Genomic DNA, 27630 nt, shown 5'->3' with positions numbered 1-27630 from the left:
GTTGTGTGGCCCGAAAAGTCGTCCAGCCTATCCGTCCACGTTTAAACAGTTGTTTTGATTTAATTGTCCTTGCAAACAAACCTAGATATGGAAGCGGGTGGTGATCTACAAAAGAAAGCAGCAAAGCACTTTGGTCGTTGCCCATTTACAGCTTTGATAATGTTACGCCTGCTCATTTTAAAGCCGGCTGGCAAATACTATGACGTGGTCTGTGTGTAGCTGTCCCATTGTTTCAATGATACCATACAGTGCATTCCCGTCATAGCAAACACGATTATAACGAAACTCTCCTTACAACGAAGCAAATATTCAGGTCACAAAATTGTCATCTATACACAATATACATCTTTCTACACTTAACTGTTCAGTTATGGCGAAATTTCGATATAAGGAAAAAAATAATAAACCGCTGGTCCCGCGGACTTCGTAATAACAGGAGTGCACTGTATATCAACAATGTTATTGGCAGAACGGGTAGTTTACCATAATAATGATCGGACACAGGAAAAGAAAACAAACCACAAAACAAATTGAAAAGAAAAAAAACACACCTGCCGGAGATGAAAATGTGAGATCGTTTCCTGTGGGACTTCGATAACTAAAAGTATATACTCCGCAAGTAACATGTTATTGTCATTGGTGGTGTCGATGACATGTGAATACAATTATTTGGACTGCGCATAGGTGTTCAGTTTGCTAGTCGGGTATAGTAATATAATCATCTGTTTCTGTTTGTACCTCTGACATTTCTACCTTTGGCTAATTATCATATACGTCCGACTTTGTCACTTACATTCTTTTTTTTTATTCAGCATTTTAACCTCAGACCTGCTTAAAATCTGACCTTTTTAGCTTCTAAAATTCAACTTTTGGCATATTTGTACCTGAGAATATATTACAGTTTCGACATCCGTCCATATCATAATTCATTTATTGATTTGTCTTTCTTTTGCTGCGAAATCTTCTGAATTAAGCAGTTCTCTCTGTATCAAATCTAATTCCCTGCTACCGTAACCACGGTATAGATTGTACAATACATATAGTAGTGTAATGTATATAGTGATGACCACAAATAATTAAGATAATTATGCCAACACTTTGTCATATTTCTCAAATTACTTTGAAAATGGAATAAGAAATAAAACTGAACTGAACTGAATATAGATTGATCAAAAGATTGATATGTAGCCTAGATTGATCGACAGATTGATAAATACGATTGCTTTATAAGATTGAATAGATGAATGGACAGATGGTTAGAAGAAAGGTGTTATCAAAATGTGTCACTGTAATAAAATAAGCGTTCTGACGCCATGAAGTTTTACTATGCTCTTTCGATTACTGGAGTATATCTTATTTTCCCCCCTTTTTTGTGAAGATGTTTCTTGTACAGTACTGTTTCACGTGAGCAAACAGAGAAAAAAAAATGTTTATGGAGAGTGAATGCTGGGATTTCTTTCGACTCTGCAGACGTTTACGAACTTCCCTTTGGTGTAGTTTGTTTTTGTTTTTGGATGTACATGTAGGCGAACGACATTTTACGGAATAGGATAATTTTGAATTTCGATGGTGCAATTTTGAGCGAGTTTAAAGGTATCTCATTATCCATCTATGTACACACATACCCACACACGCGCACACGCACAAACATACACACATACATACACACCCACATACACACAGACACGCACACGTGTACATAGTGCACACCTGATACACTGGTATACTCCGAGAATACAAATTGTTGTTTGGATTTAAATATTTAGAAACTGAGAGTATTATAAGACTTGAAAACTCCTGTCGCGAATCTATACAAAGTGTAGGTCTTGCAAAATGTCTCTGAAGTTTTGAAAATGCCATTTTGGGTATAAAGTATATTGGGATCATAATGTGAAGCAGAAGTCGGCTGAAAATCTTATTCCAGTTCCTTACTAAAATTCATTTTACCATGGCGGTGTGAAAATTAATGTGAAATGGTTGTTATTGGGTCTGGCGTCACATTCTTATCCCCAGAAGCGCGAGGAAGAATAGCGACACTTTCAAAGAAAGAACATCGATACATGTACAGTTGTATAACAAACCATTTTTATAAATAGTATTACTCTAGTCCCCTAATTTAGATCCCTTGCATTTCTACTGATACAGGTGTATGCCAAATTATGATGTGACAAAGTGATTTTATTGGTCTGGTGTTAAAACACACACACACACACACACACACACACACACATACACACACGCACACACACACAAAACAAACGAACAATAGCACCCTATATATGAACCCCATCCCCGACATGTTCTAATTCAGCTATACTGCTTTTATAGTAACACATAAGGGCCCTGTTTTAAGAAGAATATTTGATTATACAGTGTAGTTGATTTCTATCATGCGTCTATGGCAGTCTGCGTGGTAAGGGAACTTATAATCGATTACTGTACTTGTATACCTTTTGATAAAACGGGGCCCTGGCCTACTTATCAGCAAAATGGCAACCTCTGTCATTTATCAGATAACTTCTTGGTAATCACAATTGTCATACATCACTTCCTCTCTTTTAATTAGCATCTCATCATGAAACCCTTGATGACGACCGACAAAGAAACACATCGTGCCAATTTTACGTCATGCTTTGCATTATTTCATTTAATGGATCACACAATGAAGACATGGATACAATATGCATGTGTTTTTTACACTCACGAACAGATTCAATATACTTTTTTTTCCCAGTGACATTCATTGATTAATAAACAGAATCACACACTTAGATTTGAGATGATCATAGAACAAGCAAACATTCAATTGACTTTAACCGGAACAAGCCCATAAATCCCTGCGCTATTGACACCAAAACACGAACGCCCTATTAACGGAAGATGGCGCTGTTGAACACAAACCTGGACCTAGTCTAATGTTTGCTTCTTTGCATGAACACGAAGACAATAACTACGAATCCCACACACGTGACCTACACTGCTATGACAAACCCGTGGCAGAGCAAACATGCGTTGAATTTGATAAAATCGAAGAGAAAATCTTTCATGCCACTTGTGCGCTTTCAATATTGCACACTTTAACATGAGTAAATCGACTCCAGTTATAATTCTATTCAAGCAACACTGCAATCAAATTCCACGAAATGAGATAAAATATTAATTAATTCACATACTAAAAGAAACATGATCTTATGGAATATGGGTGAATAGATGTTGCAGCAGATTGTAAACTGTCTGGGTAGACATGAACGCATGCAGCCTCTTCAGAAGCCTATAAATACACCGTGGAGATAATCCACACACATTTTGAAACTCTGCTAAAATAATAGTTAGCTGTGAGCTGCATTTGATACATTTTGAAATAATCATATAACAGGCCAAATTTCAAAATAAGATATCATATGGTTTCCAACCGGCAGACCTTCAAAATATCTAAACGTTTTCAGGTTTTGAAACTCTTTTACAGCTAATCTGATCTCTACAGATTCTTCAAAATATTCATTAATCCAATGCTGTGAAAAACTGAGGTCTGGGCAAAGTAGGAAATACATCCATCAAATTTGACAGTCACTATCAACATTCAATTGATCATGACAGCTAATACACAGGCTAATACAGGAGTCCCTAAAACTGCCATCTTCAGCATGTGACCACAGAGAGTTACCCTTTCACTTTGCGCATAAGATTTTCTTGAGGTTTGTGTGTACATCATAAGAACAAAAATAGACCTTTCTCTAAACTTGGTAATCCTGAATATAGCAAAAAAAAATGTCAACAATGACGAGGCGAGAGTGAGACATAAATATTTGGGGCTCATCATAAAGAGGGGCAATCATGTGTAAATTAAGTGATAACTTTTGCCTTCACACATAGATCCACGCTACCTTACACAAAACATGTAATAAATTCATGTATGTGGTTTGCGGGACTTTCAAAGAGATACAGCAGTAAAGTGTATCCCTCCTTAGGTTTTCAACACATGGGCTGTGGTCGAATACATGGTGTACACATTGTGCCAGAGTTTGAATTATCATACACTTCAAGAAACAGACTAGTTTATGTCACAGATAACAATAGGAGGTAGTGTAAAAGAGAATGAAAGAGACACACTACAGATATGACATTGAAAGGTACTCAAAGCAAGTCTTCATACCTACTAATATAGCAATTAATAATATACTCATGATACTGTTTGAGATATTCCACATTAGTGATTGTGCATCAATTCCAACAAACATGATAACAATGTCACAGATTTGATATGAATCCACTCGTTCAACAGAAATTGCACCTGTAATTCAATGCTGTATAATGTACAATGATCAATAGATTGTCAGATTATCTGACATTAAAGCATAATGTCACTGGGGTGATAATACCTTCTATCTCAAATTTTGGTAAAAATCTTCTTTTGTTTAAAAATCAATTGTCAGATAAGCATTCAAGTAATGTCGTGTCCAAATCCTAGCTGTCTTACCTCAAAAGTGGAGCTATCATGGCATGTCAAAGCAAAGGTGATCCCATTTGTTATGGTACTTTGGCTGTCATGTTTTTCTTTATGTGTGTGTGTGTGTGTGTGTGTGTGTGTTTTGCTCTCCCAAATATTTGATATTTTTGAGATACAGTGTACCTATAAATTTTTGACTAACACAAGACAGCGATACAACACCATATCTACCACGGGGAATGCTGGTATACGTTTACATTGTAGTGTACACTTTGATGCCACCTCTGCACCAAGTCCAAGAGAAATTGAGATGGCAATGTAATCATAAAATGTTTAAAAATAATTGACAGCCCTGAAGGACTCATGAAATAGCATGAGGTTGCAGGTTATCCATCAAGTACAGGTAGCTTGACATTTCCAGTGAAGCTACATTGTACATGCATTATACAATATATGCATTAATCTCATCAACAGATGGTGCTTAATTATTGTCAAGAATGCCACAGAAATTAATGACAGCCTTTAAAACAAATCTTGACTTGTTGACAACTTGTATGCTTAAATCGTTATCCAATATGCACTGATTATTAAAAAAAAAAAATGTGATCAGCTTGTCATTGCCCTCAGAATCCAGCTTTGTGATTTGGTCTGTAGCTAACAAACATAATGTGCTATTAACATTCCTTCAGTACTAAAGTGGTCAGATACAAATCCCCGCTAAACCTTCAAATGAATATTTGGACATGGCTATATCATGGTAAAAATTTTCTTTGCATGTATTTTGCTTTCTCAGATTTGTTTCAACTGCCCCTCCTCCCCCCCCCCCCAAAAAAAAAAAGAGAGAGAGAGAGAAAGAAATAAGAAATACAGAGTGGAAACACTCATCACAGTCTTTGAACATGCCTGTACACGTACATTTGTATGTTAGGGAAACATCATACAATTCACAAAAGCAATTTACCATAACATAATAATGTCCCATTGTAAGTAAAGGTGCACATGATTATTTCACTATAAATATGGTGTATCATTATACTCCCAGCCCTACATAACACAACGTGTGCCAAACAAGACGCAAGAATATTGACTGAATACTTTATAAGTTATAAAGTAACAAATTACTAATGATATAAAAGTATTTACACATGCACAAGGAATGAACAATGACTAAAAAAGTCTCTGCCTAAAATGGATGAAAGTGAGACGTTGAAATGACACCATTATCAAAGTCCTGTTTTGATTGGCGGTGGGGAGGAGGGGGGAGAGGTAAAGCCTAGCCTGACAGCTTGATGAAGTTTTCTCATGCAAGAAAATGGACTTTGTCAGTCTCAGGAATCTACTTATAATTACCACTGGCATTTCATGCTTTTGGAAATGATAGGGATCGCCTGCCAATGTTTTTTCATCAGACCTGTATGTAGTCTGCTTTCATGTTTATTGACTATACTCTATTCTTAGCCCCACAGTGGGCTGTATAAAAATGATAAAAATAAGAATGAAAAAAAAATAGTGTTTGGAAATACTAGGCAAGGCTTCCATGGAATTTGGACAAGAGATGGAGATAGTATCAGTCACATGATTGCATTGCTTCGGCATTTTTTTTTTCAGTGTCTTTCCTGGCAAGCAAAATTTCTGTACAAGAGCTCTCACTATATCATTTAATTCTTCCTTAAACTGGAAATGATTGTTAAAAGAAAAAGATTAGTATCATTGAACACTGTTTTCAGTCCTCCTTTGTTAGTCCTTTTATCATGTGATGCTACCCTAGGATGTCAATGGGAGCATACATGTATGTTGGGTAATATAAAAACTCACATAATCGCAAAGAAATGCACAAAGCAATAATGGTACATGCATTACCATGGAAGAAAAAAACAAAAATGAAATTGGAGTTGATAAATATGCAACTAAATTGGGGCAATTTGCTCCAATTGTAAGAAAACTATTACATGTATTCAGAACAAATAAAATACGCATTAAATATAGCTTTTCAAGTAGATTCTGGCAGTAATGATAATGTAACGAAATTTACGAAAGTCTAAGTGCAGCAAATATACATCAATGGGATATTATCCATAAATAGATAAAAACAATCACATTAATGGCCTTCTCACTTGATCACATTTTCTAGGACTCTCAAAATCATACATGAGTCAATGGTACATAATAGGGCAAGGCCACCAGCTGACATGGTACAGGTGGATATAAAATGGATAAATGTATCAAGCTCACACCCGTAGTCTACCACAGCAACATAAACTCCAATGCACAAAATTAATGTAAGCAGCATAAGGGGGCAAGTCTTAAACAGGTGTTTCTGGTGCTGTCACTGTAATGTTCAGATCTGGGTGAGGTTACTTGGTTTTCAGCATGTTTTTAGAATAAAGAAAATTGTATCCTTACTGGTATTGACCTTTTGCTTTACTAATACAGATAACAGACAGTCATATCAAGTTCTGTAAGGGGGGGGGGGGGGTTCATGAGAACTTTGCCTCCTTGGCAAACGTATTCATCACTAGTGCAAGTCACCACACTGTACTTTGCATCTTTGCTTTACACTAACCCAAAGATTGTTCATCATTAACTCTGAAAATTGTAAAACACAAAGAGCAATTACACCATGTAAACATTTTTTTTTTTCTTTTGAGATTTGACATTGAATCACGTTATCTTGAAAGTGTGGCTCCTCTCCAAGCGACTAGAGCAGATGAAGCATTTTGTGTGGCGAAAGATAATATTACTTGGTAGTCGGGATGCAGTTTATTTCATATAATCCTCAAACATTCCTGAGAAATTCTGTGATAGGTCTATATGATCACCATGAAAGGACATGCCTATCATTTTTAAACCAACAACAAACCAACAAAGAAAAAACAAGAATAGAAAGAAATCTTATGAATGTCAGCTAACTCATACTGAATGCACTGGTTTTAGTATGTAACCAGAGAATTATGGATCAGTAGTCCATGTGACAAATACAAAGTTTCGTTAAAAAATTCAGAAAAATTGAGACCTGCAGAATCACTATGGTACGTAACGCAGTCGTCTTTCTTCCCCATACTTTTTACTTTCTGATTTTCAAAAATGCAGAGACATTGTCAAGCTATATGATGCATTATTAAGAAAAATTATCATGAAAACTCCCAGACAAGAGAAATGTTACAAATATAGCGGGGAGAGGGATATTAAAAACTAAAATTTAGTGCTTCTTGGGACATAGTTCACATCCAGAAAAGAATATAATCATGCTAATCAATGAATTGATGTTTTGTACAGCATACTCAAGGTACACAATCATGCCCACTTGAATTCCATTTGGCTTGATCTGGTGAGATACACGTATATGCAATCAAGCGATAAATCAGATAGATATGTTTCCCATAACAGCAAAATATCACAACAAAAAACACACAAACAAATAAATATAAATTTCCTTCATATAACAGACAAACAAAATCTGAAAAATACTGGACAGCAAATCCCTATCAATGAACAGAATGAAAATGTCACATAAATTATGTGATATGATGGGCAGGTATGCAATCAAAGTAAACAATGCCAGCTTAATTGATTAAGCAATTCAGAGAATGAAAGTATGGGAAATTCTTGCTCCAAGCTTTCCAAACTCAACACTTCATGCACAAGGATACAGCAGCATCAACAAAAAATATCATTTTTCCCTAGGATCATTTCATTGGTAAGACATTGATTGCATGGAAGCTTGGAGCTCATCTGCATTGAAAAAAAAAGCGTTTGAGTTTTGTCTTGCTTTTGGCCAACTTCAGCTGTTGGTAAAAAACAACAACAAGAAACAAACAAAAACCAAACATTACATGTGTCTATAGATTATTAAACTATCTGCTACATATCTCTACTTGTAATTTTCTATGTAACATCAGACATTCTTTATCATTCATTGCACATTTTTCTTTCCTCTAAATTCCATCACCTCAAGGCCATATCATTACCTTGATACTGTCCACCTTATTTGACAAATTTTCTATTTAAGTGTTCCTTATATGTGACTGCAAAGCTCAAAACCCACAAAAAGTCACACATTACAATTCTCTGTAATGGACCAAAACATGTCACTTGAGCTGACTGGCTCAAATTCTTAAAGTTTGTCTTACCTGGGAGAGTAATCTCTTCTCTACTTACTGTCAATATCAATCAGTTTAAAACAAAACAAAACTGAAATCTATATAATTATCTGGTTTTCTAGACCATGATTTTTTTTTTTCAGTCAGGCGTTGTTTTCACTTGCAAATAAAACACATTTTCACGATATGCACAGCATGCCTGAGTGACCATAATCTTTAAATCCTTTTTTCTCCCTTCTCTGTAAAACTGCATCTCCTAACTCTTTCTTATTCCAATCATTTTTTAGATGGGTTAGGATAGCCCAACAAGGCTTACCCACTTGATGATGAGTCCTGAGTATACTCAGGCAGGTGTCTATGGGAAATGCATGTTATAGCAAAATGAACCCATCCTCAATGGCTTAACAAGTTCCAATGCTTAGAGCTTTCATACTCTTTTAAACTGTATAAAAGAGAGGAATTCATTTTTGCTTTAAATATTTTTTTTTTTTTTTGGGGGGGGGGGTTTGAGCTGAATGGTCACAAATGAACTGTCATTAATCTATCAGACTATACACATATAATCCTACATTTCCTAATATGCATCATGAGCTGTCATTTGACTATGTATTGATTTCAAAGGCATACCATTAAAAAAAAAACAATGTTGGAACAAGGATGGTGAACAATGGAACAATATTACTCAAAATATGAGCTCAAATGAGAACATGATCAGATATGTACAAGAATATTAACATATTAGTAAAGAAATTTGTTGAATTAAAGCTTCATCTAGGCAAATAAGGCATGCCAATCTGGGTAATTAAATAGTATTATTCTTAGATGCTCCTCTAAAACATTTATTTATTCATGTATTTTTTTTTTCATATGCATGAAGACTGATTTAAATTCTTCTATTTTGTAGTGAAATGAAGATTTTAAAAAAAAAAATTCATTTGTACTCTGAGCATAATCTTTGTAGTGAAATGAAGATTTTTAAAAAAAATAATTCATCTGTACTCTGAGCATAATCATGGAAAGTTACTCTATAGAAGAGTAAAGTGCAACATAGGACAAATCTAACAACATGATGTCACTGTTAACAGTTACATGATCAAATTGGTTGCTACATGTGACCGTACTAAATGGATGCAACGATAAATGACCCACCAGCCTTGAACTGACCTGAAATTTGTCATAACTTCCTGTATTCTCTTTCACATGATTATTACATGATCTAATGCCTTGAATCACAGCTTTTATACAAATTATATTTCCATCACATTTTCATTCTCCTATAGTGATAACACACTAGCAGCACTGGAAAGTGGAAAATTCAAATCTATAAATCAGAACCAAACTCCATAACTGTCATAAAATTTGATAATAAGAGCAATAATCTGTAAGAAACAGTACATGAAAAAAAAAAGTTGCACATGCCGTGGTAATTTACCTATTTCGATTTTACTACCTATTTCAGATGATTCCAATCAAAATTATGCCTTTTGCAAAGACATCAAAATTCATCGATACACATAATCAACAACAAGCAATCTTTACATTCACATTATTCTTGTTTTCATAAATAAAGATGTCCATACACAAATCTTCAGGTTACAAAGACAACAGAACAAAACACAGTGAGTATGATTGTGCATGCCAAGGGTTTACATGCTTGCAACATGGGGCAAGTGAAATTCCTCACTGGGCAAGTAATGTGAAAGAGCAAGAGATTTTCATAGGGCAACCATTCTCTTTTACACTGTATGTTAGGAATCACTGTCTTTCATTCAGGAAGTACTGCAGAGGATAAAATAAACTAAAAACGAAACAAACAAAACAAAACAAAACAAAACAAAACAAAACCTGCATTTACAATTGTAGATTCACTCATTTAAATGTAGGGCACAATGTGCCAGGCTGATACCATTTGCATGACTATTGCTAGTTACCTGGGGCGAACCACGGGAGGTCGACATCATTCGCCAGTTTTTCTTGTGTGGGTGGATAGGGAGAACACTTCACATGGTTTACACACTGCTCTTTGTGATGAATGAATGAAGCTGAATCTTTTGGTTCCATGGCATTTGCTCCTAAGACAATTGCTCGAATGAATACATCTACACGCTAAGCTAAACATAAATTCTACCCACAAATACAGACCCTAATCCTAATCCTCACATCAAACTAAACCTATAATCCTATCAAAAACCTAATACTAATCCTACAATGTACGTCCTTGGAGAAAATAAGACAGGAGCAATTGTCGTGTCACCGGATCTTTTATGTGCATGAGACGTGATTATTACCACCCCATATAGGATCTCCATTTTATGTCCTATCTATCTTCACTAGGTATCTCCCACTTGCTTTGGGGTAATAAAGGAGCTTACATTGTCAGTATTGGCTTTCAGAAGTGTTCTGCCATGTGTACAACCTTGTATATGTCTTTCCTGAGGTTTTACTGTATGCATGCAGCATACACAGAACTACAAGCACATACAAAATGCACACTTTATAACGCCGCTAATTCATTCATCATTTGGGGAAACTTTGAAGTTCTTGAAGTGATTTTGGGACATCAAGTCATATGTTGAAAAAACTAGTAACTTTTGATGGTATCGACACACAGTCACAAGAAGAACAACACAGCAAACAGATTAATCTACTCTTTTCACTGACAGGAAACAGAACTTGGAAGAAGACTGACCTTGATAAATTTGCATTAAAAACTGCTGATGTCAACATCTGGGATCGTATATGAATTTTAACCAACAAAACAGAGGATATCTGGTGAATGATAAACAGTTTTGAGGTACATGTATGAGCTTTAATCAACACTTTGACCAAGGGTTGTCATAGCTCTAATAACAAACATGGAGTATTGCAAGTGTCTGCTGTACCCTGTAGGCAAGGACAAAGGTAGGGTCTAGACAAGAAACAGGAATGACATCTTACGTCTGCACAAGAAAAATAAAAACCAATATAGGCAAACGTGGTCATTAATCAATATGAAAGTTGTACAAATATCAATAATCATAACAAAGAATGACAAAATCATCATCATTATATTCAATATCAGAATCATTATAATATCATGCAATTACATCAACCACGCATAGAACCCAAACCCTAACTCTCATATTTTCTCTTTGTAATCACAGAATTACAAATATCAATGAGCATGTAATCTACATGTATGAGTAACTACCAATTTCAAAATCATATAAAAAATATGCTACTTTGCATGAAATTTTGCAAAGAGACTGTTGTTTGTCTTATTTTGTGTGTGAGATAGTTTGAGACTAACATTTTACTCTTTTAAACTAATAAAGTGTTGCAGAAAACAGACATTAAAGCATTGCATGCTACAAATTACAACTTTTGACAAGGTGCTTGATTTTGAAAGTACATGTAATTCTACTTCCATATATTTTTTATTCATGCTAAGGTAACTTGAAGTGCTATTAAATGCAATACACACATTTTGTGAATAAATAAATCTGCATTTACATATAATACACAAAATGTGCAAATTAAGACAATTCTAGAGTATACATGATCATCCTGTCTAGTAAATACTACACAAATAATTAATCATGGCATGATTTCCTTTTTTTTTACTACTAATAAAACATATATCATTATAAAGAGAACAGGGTGAAAAGGAGAGGAGATAGAAAAATAAAAATCACTGATACTTTATTTCAGATATTCGCCTTGAAGAACTCTAGGCCATCCTTTAGCATCAGGTTTCCAATCTTAAAGTTGATCCAGCCTTGCCAAAGAATGCCATGAAAACATCCTGCGTAGTTCACCCATTCCACATGGTTGCCGTCTTGCTCCAACCGCTTTGCGTACATAATGCCATCATCACGGATGCAGTCAAAGCCGCAGGTGGCGACGAACGTGCGCGGCATGCCTTGCAGGTCATCGCGCATCAGCGGGTCGTGACGGGGATCAGAGAAGATCTCCTTGACCCTTTCCCACAGCGCCAGGTCACCCGTGTTGTTGGGAGGCGGCTTGTAAAAGTCTGGCACCAGCTCCTTGGGAATAAGGCTGTGGTTGATGTTCCGCTGGTATCGGGCCGACTGCTTGAAGGACGGCGCTGTGTGATTATTGGCCATCAGCTTGCCCATGAAGTCAAGGTCCGCCCGGCCAAAGTGATACATGCTGCCCAGCCACGCCAGCGTCTTCTGGGTCAGCATGCCATTTTCGCCAAAGACCGCCTTGCACTTTTGGTACGACGGCGTGCTAAAGTCGTACATCTGAGTACCCGGGTAGAAAAGGATCTGAACCTTAATGTCGGGGAATTCAGGCATGTCGTGGATTTGCTGGGCAATGACTGCTGCAAGGTACCCCCCGGCACTGTCTCCAGAAACACCAACCCGCTTGGGATCCACCCCAAACTCACTAGCATGAGGCAGGAGGTATTTGGTAGCTGTCAGGGAATCTTCTATCTGAGCTGGAAAGAGATACTCAGGTATCAATCGGTATCTGAAAAGAAATTGAGATAACACAGAACAACATCTTATTATCCACATTGCTGCTCTCCACCCAGGAGTATAAATGGGTACCCGGTAGGATGAGAAAGCTTATGTTGATTGATCAGCATGTGCGCGCCTGTAAAATGGCTGCGACTGGCTGGAATGCTCCCCAGGGAGTGGAGAATGAGCACTGTTAGTGCTGGTTGGAAATAATGTATCCAGTGACCGGGGTAATAATAGTCTGTAAAGCGCATTGAAACCCTGAAGTGTGTGAAATGCGCTATATAAAAACCAGCTATTATTATTATTATTATTACTCTTCATAGGTGCTTTCATCAGGTATTCTAGAATGGAACACATACAAGTTTTGTAATACTGGCTGACCACACTGCCCTTTTGTTTCATCATAATGTCTTGCTATTCAAACCAATAAATTATGCAGAAATTATGTGACCCATGCAAAGAAATGCACACATTTTCACACACAGTGCCCAGACTTATGTATCACACCTACAATGTACAAGCACTGTAAACATTCAAACACACAACTTGGTGGCTGCGGCAAATTTATTGGATTTTATAGAGAGGAGAGGAGAGCAGACTGATAAACTATTACAAGTGTAATAGTTTGGACATGGATCATGAGGTCATCCGTTTTAATGGTTATTACATTGCACATTTGACCCTACATGTTCATAAAAATCCCTTGATGAAATGATTGATTAATGAGAAAGTGTATTTCTCTTTGTCATTTCCATGGTAACAAGGGAGGTGATGAAATTGACTTCCTACAGATGCTGCATCAGAGCACTGCACATCAGTGAATATACCCTAACCTCTTGAGCATCAGACGTAGGTTCAAAACCCCAACACTAAATACTACTCAAATAATATTGTATGTTTCATCCACTACTGTACATGTACATTGTATGTCACTTTTGATTCGTGCAGGTGCATACACTATGTGTATCAATGTTAGTGTCACCAGAATAGATTGCATCACTGAATGATCTGTTCCCATATTTGGCACTAGCTATAAGTATTTTGGAAAACAAAACACAAAAATAAGTGAATATACAGACACAAAGTGCCTGAAGTCTAAGAGTGTTGACAGTTGAAAACCTGGCCCTAAAAATGCTAAAATTTTGTGTTGTTATGTAATACTGCATACGAATATGGGGTAAAACAACAGCAACAACAAAAATATCATGCACTGTCAAACCAAATTGATATGTACTGAGGAGGCAACAGCAGCATTTATTAGGAAGCGTACATATACATATCCACAAGGAGATCAAAGTACAAAGAGCAGTGCAATGTAAATATAGCTGAAGAGGATACTAGTAACCTGGGAGAATAAGACGGTATTGATTTTAAACTGAGACTACATGTACACGTATACAATGTATCCAAATTACTGGTATACGCATGCTCAGGAATATTTCATTGCCCCCCCCCCCCCCTCCCCCCCCCCCCCCCCCCCCCGAAAAAAAACTTAATGACTGGGAGAAGGACCATTATGGCCTTGAAATTTAGATTACACAAACTTTGCGATATCTTGACTGAACTTGAAACACACAGGCCTGATAAGATAGTGAATATTGACACTAAGTCAAATATTTGGTCAGTGTGTACAGCGTACATAGTGCGGCGTTCACAAAGATAACCCAATTCAAACTTGAGTGCTGGCTCAGTGTATTAGAAACATTTACATTCATGTCTGGTATTTTGGACAGAGAGTCGCTTTGTTCATGCCAATTGCATGCTTAATTGTTTTGGGGTATAGTAATTGTAATATTGCTCAAGTTGCGAGAGTTCCATATTCTTACACTGCCCTTTAAAGCAGTTCCAGGACAATTACCCCCTGGACAATTACTCCACACCCTTTTCCTGATCCTGACCCTAATCCTAATCCTGAACTTCATCCTACCCCTAAATTCAAGGCCAGGCCTCTTTTGCTATTTTCCTGTAAAATGGGGAATGTTGGCGTGCATTTTAATTTTGCGAATTTTGCGAATTTTGCGAGAGCCAAGATTCTTGAAATTAAAATGCACATGAAACTTCTTGTCTACACTATATGTGACCGTGCATCATAAAACGAACAAAAAGTTGCACGCATTACTTTTGTGTGAGAGATGAAAATAGGTGAAATAGGTCAACCTAGCCTGTCTTGACTTTTTCATAAATTCTGAAAGGGCAAGTCTTCTTCTACATTATACTAAAGTTTGGGATCCCAAAACAAAAAGGAAATTGGGTTTCTAGCAGTTTTTCTGGAACACTATTTGGTAGAATTGTGTGATTAGGTGGTCCTCAAAGAGTCCTCTTTTAATTTCTTAAAAACCATGTCCATGCTTATCACTTTCAACTAAAAAAGCTTTAGAAGGGATAATGCTACTGCTTCAAAAGTTGGCATTGATCATTAACAGAATGTGTTGATACAATGTAAAGCATGCACAATTTCAGCTTAATCTGATAATCCCTTCATTGTTGTTGCTCTGGTGGTGTTCATCCTGTCATTTGTTCCTTTTAATCACAAAGCTAGCACAGCTTGGTAAAGACGAAGCTCTTGAATAGACCCTGTTCTTCACAGCCTCATTTTCTTAGTTCACACTTATCCAGAGTGTGTGCTTTCTTTTCAATGTTTAGATAGGGTACTGTAGGAGAGTCCATTTGGATCGAGTTGTACAGTATATCATTTTAAAGCTTAGAGTCTGCTCTTTCAGAATCTGACCTTACATGAAATAAAAATCCCTGTTTGTTGACTTTTTGTTGGTTTTGTGGTGCAGGGTCACATACATGCATTGAATGTTAGAGGCAACTTGCAAAAATTTCATGCCGCCAAAAAGGACATCAGCTCCAATTCGTTTTACAGTATTTGATATTAACCCATTGAGGACGCTCGGGCAGGTGTCTATAGGAAATGCGTGTTGTAGCAAAATAAAACCGTCCTCAACAGGTTAAAATGCTTGTGGAACTTGTGATATTATGAATATACTGCAAAATCAACCAAAAATTAACCACAATAGGAACGTCAAACCATCATCATACTTGTATGGCTTGCTTCATTTGACTGGGAATTTCATATCATTTGACAAGTTCATCTGTTTAAATTTTGGGCTTTACAGTATTTGCACAATTACTTTTGTTCACATACTGTGTACATGTACGTGTACAGTGACGAAACTGTACATTTACGATACTATGTGTGTTTTTCACAAAGGATGCATAAAAATGGCAAGTACCATACAGCATACATGTACACTGTATCACAGCTCTAATGAACTCTTGTATCCTCACACCTTTTTAGTAATGTCTTGCCTTTGCAGCTGAAATGTAATGAAATATTGTGGAAGGGATACTGCCTTTGATCATGAAAAGTGTTCCATACTTCTTGGTACAATGTACAATGTACGTATATTGGTGTTCATTCTAGTTTGGAACAGTAAGGGCACATCTCTGTAACAATGCAATACTGCCATATATACATTATGTACATACGGTGCATATGGTATATACATACAGGATCAAATTATCACATTAAAACATATGGTTGTAATAATATCACATATAATGCCTAGATTCATCACTCAAGACAGACTTTCTAACACCTCCTCAGACAAAAATGTCAACCAACATGTCCAATATGATATCCTGGTGTTCAGATGTAAAATACACACTAAACAGCATATGTTTCATATTTGTATTAGAAAGGGGAAGAAGTGTATACCAGTACACTGGTGTACAGGATGTAGGTGCAGTATGCAATACAACCTAGCAATCCCTTAAATGTACAAGCAATATCAAATTCATGGCATCATTTTTATCTATAGTTTCCTCTTTCTGGGTGGCATGGACACCGAAACTGTGACTACATTAATCCTATCATTTATTTTTGTAATAGCTCATGCTTCATTTTTTCCCCCTTTAATATACTTTTCTTTCTCCTTCTCCTCATTTTTCTTCTTTATTTTAATCTTCACATATAAAACACTTTGTGAAGGTTCATACAAAGTTAGAAAAATCTCACTTTAACTTGCAATTTTTTGTGCAAAGTTTATGATGGAATTTGGTACAGTTAGGCAACGCGACATACGTTTTGTACATGTATACTATTGTTGCAATTTTTCAAATTCAGAGTAAAGTCAGGAATGTTGCTAGCCACAAAAGTAATAAAGAAATAAAATAAAAATGTGGACAAGGCAATCTGAGCACACAACGACATCTGTGTTATAAGTCGGGGTCATCCCACAAGACAGACACCCATGAGTCAGACAGCCCACGAGTTCAACATAAAGAAAATAAAGCCCATGAGAGCGACACTAGTTAAAAACAGCCCACGAGTTCGACAGATACAACACAGGGTTTAATGTGTCAGTCTCGTGAGCCTTGTTTGCTTTTAATAGTGTCAAATTCATGGGTTGCATGACTCATGGGCTGTATAACTCATGGGCTGTATGACTCGTGAGCTGTACATTGTATGACCAATGGGCTGTATGGCAGAGACTCCAACTCTCCCTTTTTCGACGGGAGATCTCCCGCCGAAAACCCAGTTTTGCAAAATCTCCCATTCTCCCGCTGGAGATTTGATTTCTCCCGCCCTGGCTCTGTGTCTCCCGGTGGAGAGGATTTCTTACTTATTGCTGTCGTATGTTGAAAAAATAAGCCTTAGATAGCACCAGAGAACATCTAGAACCCTAGGAGCTTCGCACACAATCATCTCGGAGTCTCCCGTTCGCTAGGGGTTTCGGGCGGGAGAATCTCCAGATCAGAAGGTGCTTGGGGTTGGAGTCTCTGGTATGACTCCTGGGTGTCAGTCTTGTGATGTGCACCCACTGAAGACAGCATTGTCACATGAGGATTTTCAAAACCATTGAAATTCTCAGTGTTCCTAGCACTCTGTAATACTGGTCTCCATTGTATCATGCCTGGAACACATCACTTATGGACATTCAAAATAGCAACAACAAAAAACAAAAGAAAAATCAGTGAGAAGGGAACATCCACCTCTCGGATGCTCCACATCGCCATTGGGTCAACCCCCCCCCCCCCCCCCCCCCCCCCCCCCAGCAAAAACGTACAGTGTACATGTAGATCCGCCCCTGGTACAGGTTGTGATTTAAGGATCAGCCAGTGACTTTGTTGTTTTTTGCTATCATACACAGATAAATCACTCAGACACATTATCACATCAATCTTTTGCCAGGTGGTCGCTCTGTAAACGATACATCACTCCACACTATCGATGTCAAAGGGAGTAATATCTCACTGGCCCTAGCATCCAGCCACTGCGCTTCCATGTGTGATAAAAACCATTAAGTTCTCTGCCAGCTACAAGTAGACTATTACACACGTGTGCCTCCTGCACATTCATGCATGCGGCTAATCCTTTACTTTTATCAATACAGAGGACCTTATATTGGAAGCAATAAGCATTGGATGTATGCATGTTGTACATTGTACGTATAATGTCCATCATTAAAACACAAAGACAGATGACAGTCAAAAATAGAATTTACGCTCAAAAATTCCATATAAAGATGTCATTATGATATCAAAGTCATGATTTGTCTTTACTGTCTTTTGTTTTGTTCCCAGAAATTATAGCCATGATATACAAAAGATATTTAAATGGTGAGTGGTTCTAAGGCACGAACAGATTGCAATGGCATTTTTGACGCAGGGTATGTATAAACCCTTAGAGTTCCAGTGATCATTCATGTAAACTTTACTGTATAAAGCTTAAATTCACGAAGGTACATGTAATTAAAATCAAATCCATGGTTTACATAATACGTGTATACCACGGACTATTAAAAGTGCAAAATAGGTATACAAATGTAATTATACACATATCAGTATGTGTTCATAGCAGGATGTCAGCTGCAGTGTGTGATGTGTCACACGATCTACACTGTAGCACAGTAAAAATTTGCATAATTGATGGACTAGCTATAGAATCAAAATTGCTTTTGTGAATTCCTGCTTTTGAGAGAGTATGGCTCATAAGAGTGATTAGCAGAATAGATGTGAAAGACTGGACTGAACAAAATAAAAGTGGAAGTTTCTAGCATTATACGTGTACCTTTTTGGAAATGCATGCTTCCAAAAACAAGAGAAGGAAATACAATGTATTTCACAAGGTTTGTCATGGCATCAAATCACCATTTCACAGAGAACCATCCTACTGAGAAATGTTTTGTGTGCAGTGTTGTATTGTATGGATACAGGTCAACAGGAAGTACAATGAGGCGGTGTTCTACTTTAAATCAAAGATACTGTTGGCACCTTCCTGATAAAATGTTGCATGGGGCTAAAAATTTAAAGGCATAAAAAAGTTTACCACATTCATTTACAGTAACTTGACTAGCAATTTAACAACAATAAAAAAGAAGAAGCACTTGTGAGCACATAAAGTACAGTTTAATATCAACAGTACAGTAGACTGTATTTCAATCTGATACCATTATTATATCACATCAACTCTTTGTCTATTATTTTGTCTATTACATACAAATAATATGTGTACAAACAGAGAAATATGGAAAAATAGAGAAAGGAACTTACTCCACAGACACCAGGACAATGTCCAGCTCTTCTGCCATGCGACGGGTCAAGCGGTCATAGACATCTGTTTAACAAAGGTCAACAAAACAAGCCTGTGTACAAACACTGACTCAAATTGCAGTGAAAGGGCAAATACACTAGCTCTTTGATAATATGATGAGTATTAAGTACAGTTGTACATAGCAAAAAAGGCTTGAAAATACATGATGTACAAAGTACAATACAGTTTGTCACCAGCCAAAGCTTAAAGGGAACTCAAATCCAAAGAGTAATCTGGATTGAGTGAAAGCAGCAATATTAGTAGAACACATCAGTGAAAGTTTGAGGAAAATTGGACAATCGATGCAAAGTTATGAAGTTTTCACGTTTTGGCATTGGAACTGCTACAGTTGTAGATGAGGAGACAATTAGAGGTTATGACGTATGAGTGGACAACAATAGAGAAAATATAGAGAAAATTCCACAAAAAATTCACTTTTCTAGCGTAATGAATGACCACTTGACTACACGTAGTAACCGTTTTCAGAAAGCAGGGGGAATGATTGCTACTACTGTAACAATTATTACGTCAGTATCAAGTTGATGGAATGTGTAATTTTCATGAAAAACAATTTGTGTGTGTGTGTGTGGAATTCTCTTTACATTTTCTTTATATTGTTGTCCACTCATACTTCATAACCTCTAGTAGTCTCCTCATCCAGTGGTTCCAACACCAAAATTTTAAAAATTCATAAATTTTGCACCGATTGTCTGATTTTCCTCAAACTTTCACTGATGTGTTAAAGACTACATACATGTAATGTTGCTGCTCTCATTTAATCCACATTGCTCTTTGGGTTTGGGTTCCCTTTAACATAGTCTGTGGCTGCCATACAAATACTTCAAGTCACACCCATACTGTAAAGAAAGAAGTATTTGCAGTATGAATGTTTTCCATTGTCCTTTTTTCCGGCAAGAAATTTTTGTGAATTGCCACTGGCATGCAATGCACTGTAGTGTAGTGTAATAACTTTTGTGTGCATTTACTTTGAAACATGAATCTTGGCTCTCGCAGAATTCGCAAAACTACAATGTACGTTGTACATGTACAATGTGCATGAAAATTTCTGGTTTTACATACAGTACATTAAACTGGAAAAAATAAAACATGCAAGGAGGTCACTTTGCCAAGTTTATACAAATGCCATCAATATTTCAACTTTTCTCTGGGGGTGCTTTTAGTGGCTGCATAAACAAAAAGAAGATACACGTTGTACATGACTTTTAGACAGTTCGGTACTAAGGCAGGTTCGTTTGTATACAGAATTTAGAGCATGAAACCCTACCATGAAGGTACGGGTGTATCATTTACAGTCTGACATAAATATTCAAATACACACACAATTAGTGCTAGCCTTTTATCACGCATAATTACTCTTACACGGTGTATGCACAAATCAAATAAACGATTGTGTAGTATTGATTTGACACTGATAAAACAATTTGGCCTAGCCTTCACCTCGTGCACATACACACAATATTGTTTTGTACATCTTTAGGTTTCAGAAGGCGTGAACAACCAATAGGAAGTGTCTAACTTCTGGGTTGACTTCGGTCAGGGCCTGATCCAATCCAACCCGAGACAGGATTTGGTTGTCATGGAAACAAAACCCACGGTGCCTTGTGTTTGCAGCACATACACGATGTATGCATTTGACAATTGTAATGACACATTTTCTGGTCCTCAATGTGATTTTGTCCAATTGGTACATCCAATGGATTACTTTCTTCACAAACTGGCACAGATGTTTACGATGTCGTTCCTGCATGATCATACTGTAGGTATAGTAATGCTACCAGTGTTTTTTTAAATAAGTAAACTATGAAACAAAATGGAGATCTACTTGCTGAAATTGAATATTGAAGATGAACACAGGATGCTTCAGAACATTAAAATCTGAGAGAGATGGGATTTAGAAACATAATCTAGCATGATTTCTCCAACAGAGGTTTACCACCCATCCCAACTTCATGGCATACATTTGTATGCTAGTAGTCACTCCAGATAAAATTCCAACATGTACCCTGGTAGAATTCACCATACCTTTGCAATGCTAGGTTTGTATGTTCCCATCAGCCACGGTATTTAGGTTTTGTTTTGTTTTGTTTTTTCTTTCTTCGTACTCAAGTTTTGGCCTTGTTTCTTCAGAGCATGGTCTTCTATCTTCATATCGGCGATGCAGCAATGTGCCGTTCATCTCGCGTCACCACAGCCTACTAGATTTCTTCAATCAGCACCATGAATGCCATGGCAATCTTTTGGAAAGTCTAAAATTCTCATCTGAAATCCATGGCAACCATGACCTACTACTTTTGTCCATCCTGTCCCCTGCAGATTCTCATGTCCATCCCAGTTTGTGGCCTGAAATGTGATCCGCCTCGGCTGCCAGGAACATACAACAGTAATTATTTAAATTCAACACTAAAGGAATGACTTACATTGTAACTGCATTCCGAACTGATACAACTTTATATTCTGAAAATAAAATAATACCATTGATGAAACATAACCTAGAATAACGCACAAGCAGACAATATATACTACCCCCTTCGTGCTCACCGATACTCGCCAGAGCTAATCCACCCCCATGCATGAAGATCATTGCAGGCACCTCCGCCTCCTTCCTCTTGATTGGCTCATAGACACGAACTTTGACCCCATCGAAGGACATGACCTCTGACCTGATATTGGAGCCAGGAACGACCTCCTTGGGTCGATGCTTGCGGTACATTCCACGATACATCTCAATGAATGTTTGGTTTCCGCCGACAAACTGGTACTTGACAAATGCCTGTTTTTAAAACACAAAATACGGGAAAGAATAATGACTACAAAAATATCATTAATTCATTCATACCAAAACTTTATCATGTATTGTACATAATACTATTTCATGGTATCATTTTTTTCTGAACATCATGAACATGATACTCTTCTGGAAAACTGTACATATAAATCAACATTATCTCAACTTGTACGGAAAGGGCTGGCATCGTAGTGTTGAATTGGCTGGAACCTTATCATTTATCCAAAGCCCCGCCCCTGCATTTTGCTGAAAGGGTGGGTTCGTCAAAGCGTCACATCATATTGTGTTGACTGCGACACAATGCCACTTAATGCCCTGCTACATAGTAATAATGTATTCCAACTGGATATTACATTTGTACATTGTACATGTACTCTCAGTAATTGAAACTGGCTTTGAAGTATTGAAAGTTGCTATAATTGTCGTAACCATAACAATGACTCACATATATTGGATTGGTTGATGGCTGCTGCCATAGAAACTTCAATTACTGCACTCATAACTAATGTAAAAGAGCCTTATGAAATGTTGCCCATTTGTACCAGAGTGCTGGACATACAAACAACTGTAGTGAGTATTAAAGATCTACAGTAAAACAAGATATTTTCAGGACATAACATTTTCCTGTTACAAATGGGAGACGACAGCCTTTTTCGTGGCATGAAGTTTCACAAATTGCCACTGGCATTCAATGCGTGTACAATGTAGTGGGGAAAGACAAGAGCTTTTGCATGCATTTTATTTGTAATTTTGCAAAATTTATCTTGGCTTTCACAAAATTTGCGAAATTAAAATGCACACAAACATTTGGGGTTTTACAGCAGTCTGGACGCGAACCATTCTGCCTGAATTCTCCCCCAGCATTGGTCCCATCTCATAGCCAACAGTGCTGGCATGTTTTCTCTAGTCTGTCGATCTTCATCCCCAACTTTCAAGGTATCTGATCTCATTTCCTGTTCTTCATGACCTGATCAGGACAATCTCAAAGACTACTGAATCCAGGGGCTTCTACTACGAAGGATTGTCCCTCAGAAACACTGATGACATCTTTATGTAGTGAAGTTGCTGGTGGCAATTGACAAGGTTGGTGGATTCCTTCTCCAAGTTACAGGGTACAGAACTTCCGTCGGCATGGGCATGAAACTGGATATTACACTACAGGCATCATTATTTCATCTTCCATTATAACCTCCATCAAGGGCAAGGAGGTTGTGCTTTGGTTGGCATGATTGGTTTGTCTGTTTGCGCTTCAAATAGGCTCCTATGTACATTGTAGTTTCATACCTTTGTTTATTCCCATTGATTGCACAGAGCACAGTTGGGGGAGCTTAAAGGGATAGTAAAGTATTGGTGGAGATGAGAATTTGGCTTTTAACTTTTTGCGATATACCAAGAAAACACTCATGAAATACATTGTAGTACAGAGCATACCATTTGAAAAGGAATTCAAAGTTTATTTGATGAAAATCTGGTTTGAAATGGCTGAAACATCCAAAAACAGAGTAAAACAAAGCGATCGTAATAAAGTGTGGGTCCCACAATTATTAGAATTGCTCTGTTTTGGATATCTCAGCCATATAAATGAAAACCAATTTTCATCAAATAAACATTGAATTCCTCATTGCATTACATGTTCTTTCATATTTCATAAGAGGTTTCTCATTATCACACCAAAAAATGTAAGAAACCTGAAATTAGGTCTCAACCAAAACTACATGTATATGATCCCTTTAAGAGCTTGAATAGAACCTTCTCTTCAAAGCTTATTTTCTCTTCCAGGGGTGTACTTTCCTTTCTCTTCATTATTAGACAAGTTAAGTAAGTGTGCTTGCATTAGGATACCCATGTCATTTTGATGCTTCTAAACTAAGCTCTAGAATATCTAGAATCTGTCCCGAACAAAATAGCCATGTCTGGCGATGTTATGGTGGCTTTGTGATACAGGGTCAAAAATATTGACCCATTCTCCAAAATGATAAAACAGAGTTCCCAGATTGTTCTGTATTAAAGCATACATCACTGGTGAGACTTTCTTTGCCTGTTGTTGTCAATGAGAAGGGATTACATAAATCCTTCTATTCTTTAATTACCAGGGCTGGGGGTATAAACTGGCTTTCATATTTATCAGGCTGTATAATGAAGGCCCTTTGACACTGTTGACAATCTTGAATACAAAGAATTTACTGAATGTCACTGGTTTTTCATTTTGTTTTCTGTTTGTAAACATGTTGTTTATGCTTCACCAATTATATTTTATGTCCATTCCCATATTTTAACTGCAAACATGTGACCCTGCATCACAAAACCAACAAAAAGTCACCAGACATCAATTTCAAAGGGGAAGTCCACCAAACAAATTACACTGAACAAGGATGATGACATGTACATTGTAGGAGACTTCAGAAATGTACCAATGAAATTCCACTACAATACATGTACAGTTGTACCATGCTTCCTTACAATATGCACTATATTTTTACCTGTCTGGAATTTACACTATACATAACATTGTATGTTTTTTTTTTTTCTTTTGCTCTGCTTCCTTGAGCCCCAATCCTACATCCTTATGGTGAATCTTCTATGTCATCATCCCAGAGACTCCAACCCCAGGCACCTTCTGATCCGGAGATTCTCCCGCCCGAAACCCCTAGCAAACGCGAGACTCCAAGTTGATGTGTGCGAAGCGCGAAGTTCCTAGGATTCTAGATGTTCTCTGGTGCTATCTAAGGCTTATTTTTTCAACATACGAAAGAAATAAGTAAGAAATGCTTTCCACCGGGAGACACAGAGCCAGGGCGGGAGAAATCAAATCTCAAACGGGAGAACGGGAGATTGTGCAAAAATGGGCTTTCGGCGGGAGATCTCCCGTCGAAAACGGGAGAGTTGGAGTCTCTGTCATCCTTGTTCATTAGGATCTGTTTAATTAATGGAAATTTTGAAAACATTTTTATTCCTCACCCCTATCACTATAAATTTTGAAACTTTGTACCCAGTATACTGGAGTACACAGTAACCAGTGTGAACTGTTCAAATGTATTGTACGTTGTAAGTCTGAAATATCATCCCGCATTCTCCTTGTAAGTGAGAGGTACCGTAGTTATGGCCCAATATGGGTAAATTCGGCCTAGTGGGCAAACTCGGCCCCAAGTGCACGTATTACAAGTGGCTGAGTTTACCCATAACTACAGTATGCATGGTACAAAGATTCTAAAGGAAAAGACTCCAGCTTTTTGTCCGACAACTTGTCAGACAAATTTGCTCTGAGCCAATCAGGGGGGTGTTTCATGAAACTTTTTATCGGTGATTTACACCGACAACTGTTAAAAGCTACTGAAATCCTTGCGTCTGATTGGCTGATAGCAAATTTGTCGGTGAACACCTCCGACGAACTCGTTGATGAAACGCCCCAAGGGGACCGTTTCATGAAACTTTTCGTCGGTGATTTACACCGACAACTGTTAAAAGCTACTGAAATCCTTGCGTCTGATTGGCTGATAGCAAATTTGTCGGTGAACACCTCCGACGAACTTGTTGATGAAACGCCCCCTGGGGGGCATTTCATCAACGAGTTCGTCGGAGGCTTTCACCGACGAATTTGCTATCAGCCAATCAGACGCAAGGATTTACACTGACAACTGTTAAAAGCTAATGAAATCCTTGGTCTGATTGGCTGATAGCAAATTTGTCGGTGAAAACTCCGACGAACTCGTTGATGAAACGCCCCCCAGATGCAAGGATTTCAGTAGCTTTAACATTTTGTCAGACGAAATATCTGACAAAACGCTTCATGAAATGCCCCCCAGTACTCTTTGATCTCAAATGTATCAAACTTATCTATTGCATAGAAAACACACTCTGGAAAACTGTGCACCAAGAAATGAGGCTCCAAAGTATACAATGTAGGGTACTAGACATATTGTATAAAAACACATAATTTTGCGTGTGGTCAAATTTTGGCACGGGAGGTTGAACAGCATTGGGGGCAGGTTTTAAGTCCTGCTTGTGTTTTAAGTCCTGCTAGCAGAATGCTTCTTCTTAATCTTGGTTCTGTACAACTGTAGGTCGTAGCATTCATACACGTGTACAATCAAAAACATTGAAACTGATTTGCAGTTAAAAGAAATCATATTTAGATTTGTTAGTTCATGCACAAGGAATACTGCTGCTGTGACATGTTTTCTACACTTGTGTAACTAAATTGTCATGATTCCTCTTTGACCGAAAGATCGGTCTGTATCTGATCATCGGGGATATGACATATGACCTATGTTCCGCGGAGACTGCGTCTGGCTTCACGGATCCCCTCCAGAGGAGAGCAATAACGTCAAAAAAAATAAAAGACTTTTCTGGACAGACGGATCTTTCTGTCTAGATTCCTCTATGCTACATACATATTGTATACCCAGTCATTGGGTGTCCGGACAGGTTGTGGGACAGGACGCGTACTGTAAAGTGCGTTTGGTTTGACAATGATGCGCCTACATAAACAGTTGTTTGTCAGTGAGGAGCTGCGCGTAAATGCATATTCAAAGTAGAGTAAGCAAGTCAGTACGCGAGAGTCTTAAGTGTCCGGACACCCAACCCCCCATCCTACAGCAGCTAGCACTGACGCTTTTCACATCAGGGAGGTGGGAGTGTAATCACACCTCCCTGCCTTCTACACTAGCCTACAGTAACACTAAGTCAAAACATGATCACCGCTGCACTCCATACAGTGTATGGGGTGGATATGGATTCTCGCTCTCTGCCTCTGGGCCGTGCGTGGCTCTTTTTATTGTCGATTTACTGGGAAAAAAAGGCTAGACCTATACACCCTGAGCTACCTTGCGGTAGGGTTTGCAAAATATTAACTCATCACTCAAGGTAATCAAGTTATTCGTGATACGGTGTTGTATGCGTGTGGCTTACCAACACTCGCGTTATTTTGGCGACGCCTAGCACCAGTCTGTACTTCCACGGCTCGGCCAAGCCCTTGGGCACCGGCGGGTGGAACAGGTACCCAGAGAAGGCCCCGACGATCAGGATAAGAACGAAGACATAGCGCGATACGCCCATATTGTCGCTGATTCTTTCCGACACCAGATGAAATTCAAGTCGACAAGTAACATATGAAGCTTAAATTATGAAATCACGAATACCAATTCTGTCGTGTAATTTCACAGTAGCGCTGGCACTGTATTAGGTAGCCGCCTTTAGTCTTAGAAATA

The 27630-nt window shown here is 37.8% G+C and overlaps 1 protein-coding gene across 1 annotated transcript; it reads right to left on the bottom strand.

The window, feature by feature from the left end:
- Positions 1 to 12103: 12103 nt before the first annotated feature.
- On the bottom strand, positions 12104 to 27630 carry LOC139728919 (neutral cholesterol ester hydrolase 1-like). The gene is made up of 4 exons (XM_071639850.1): positions 27332 to 27630; positions 22177 to 22408; positions 19578 to 19641; positions 12104 to 13023 (listed from the first exon to the last, which is right to left on the bottom strand). Exons 1-4 carry the CDS (start codon positions 27476 to 27478, stop codon positions 12234 to 12236), a joined length of 1233 nt encoding a protein of 410 aa, XP_071495951.1. The 5' UTR covers positions 27479 to 27630; the 3' UTR covers positions 12104 to 12233.

This window comes from Diadema antillarum, unplaced genomic scaffold (genome assembly GCF_040938485.1).
Source record: "Diadema antillarum isolate AM-2024a unplaced genomic scaffold, OU_Dant_1.0 scf00000020, whole genome shotgun sequence".
Classification (NCBI taxonomy): domain Eukaryota; kingdom Metazoa; phylum Echinodermata; class Echinoidea; order Diadematoida; family Diadematidae; genus Diadema; species Diadema antillarum.
Note: the sequence above shows the minus strand (reverse complement) of the source record. Positions and strands in the feature narration are given on the sequence as shown.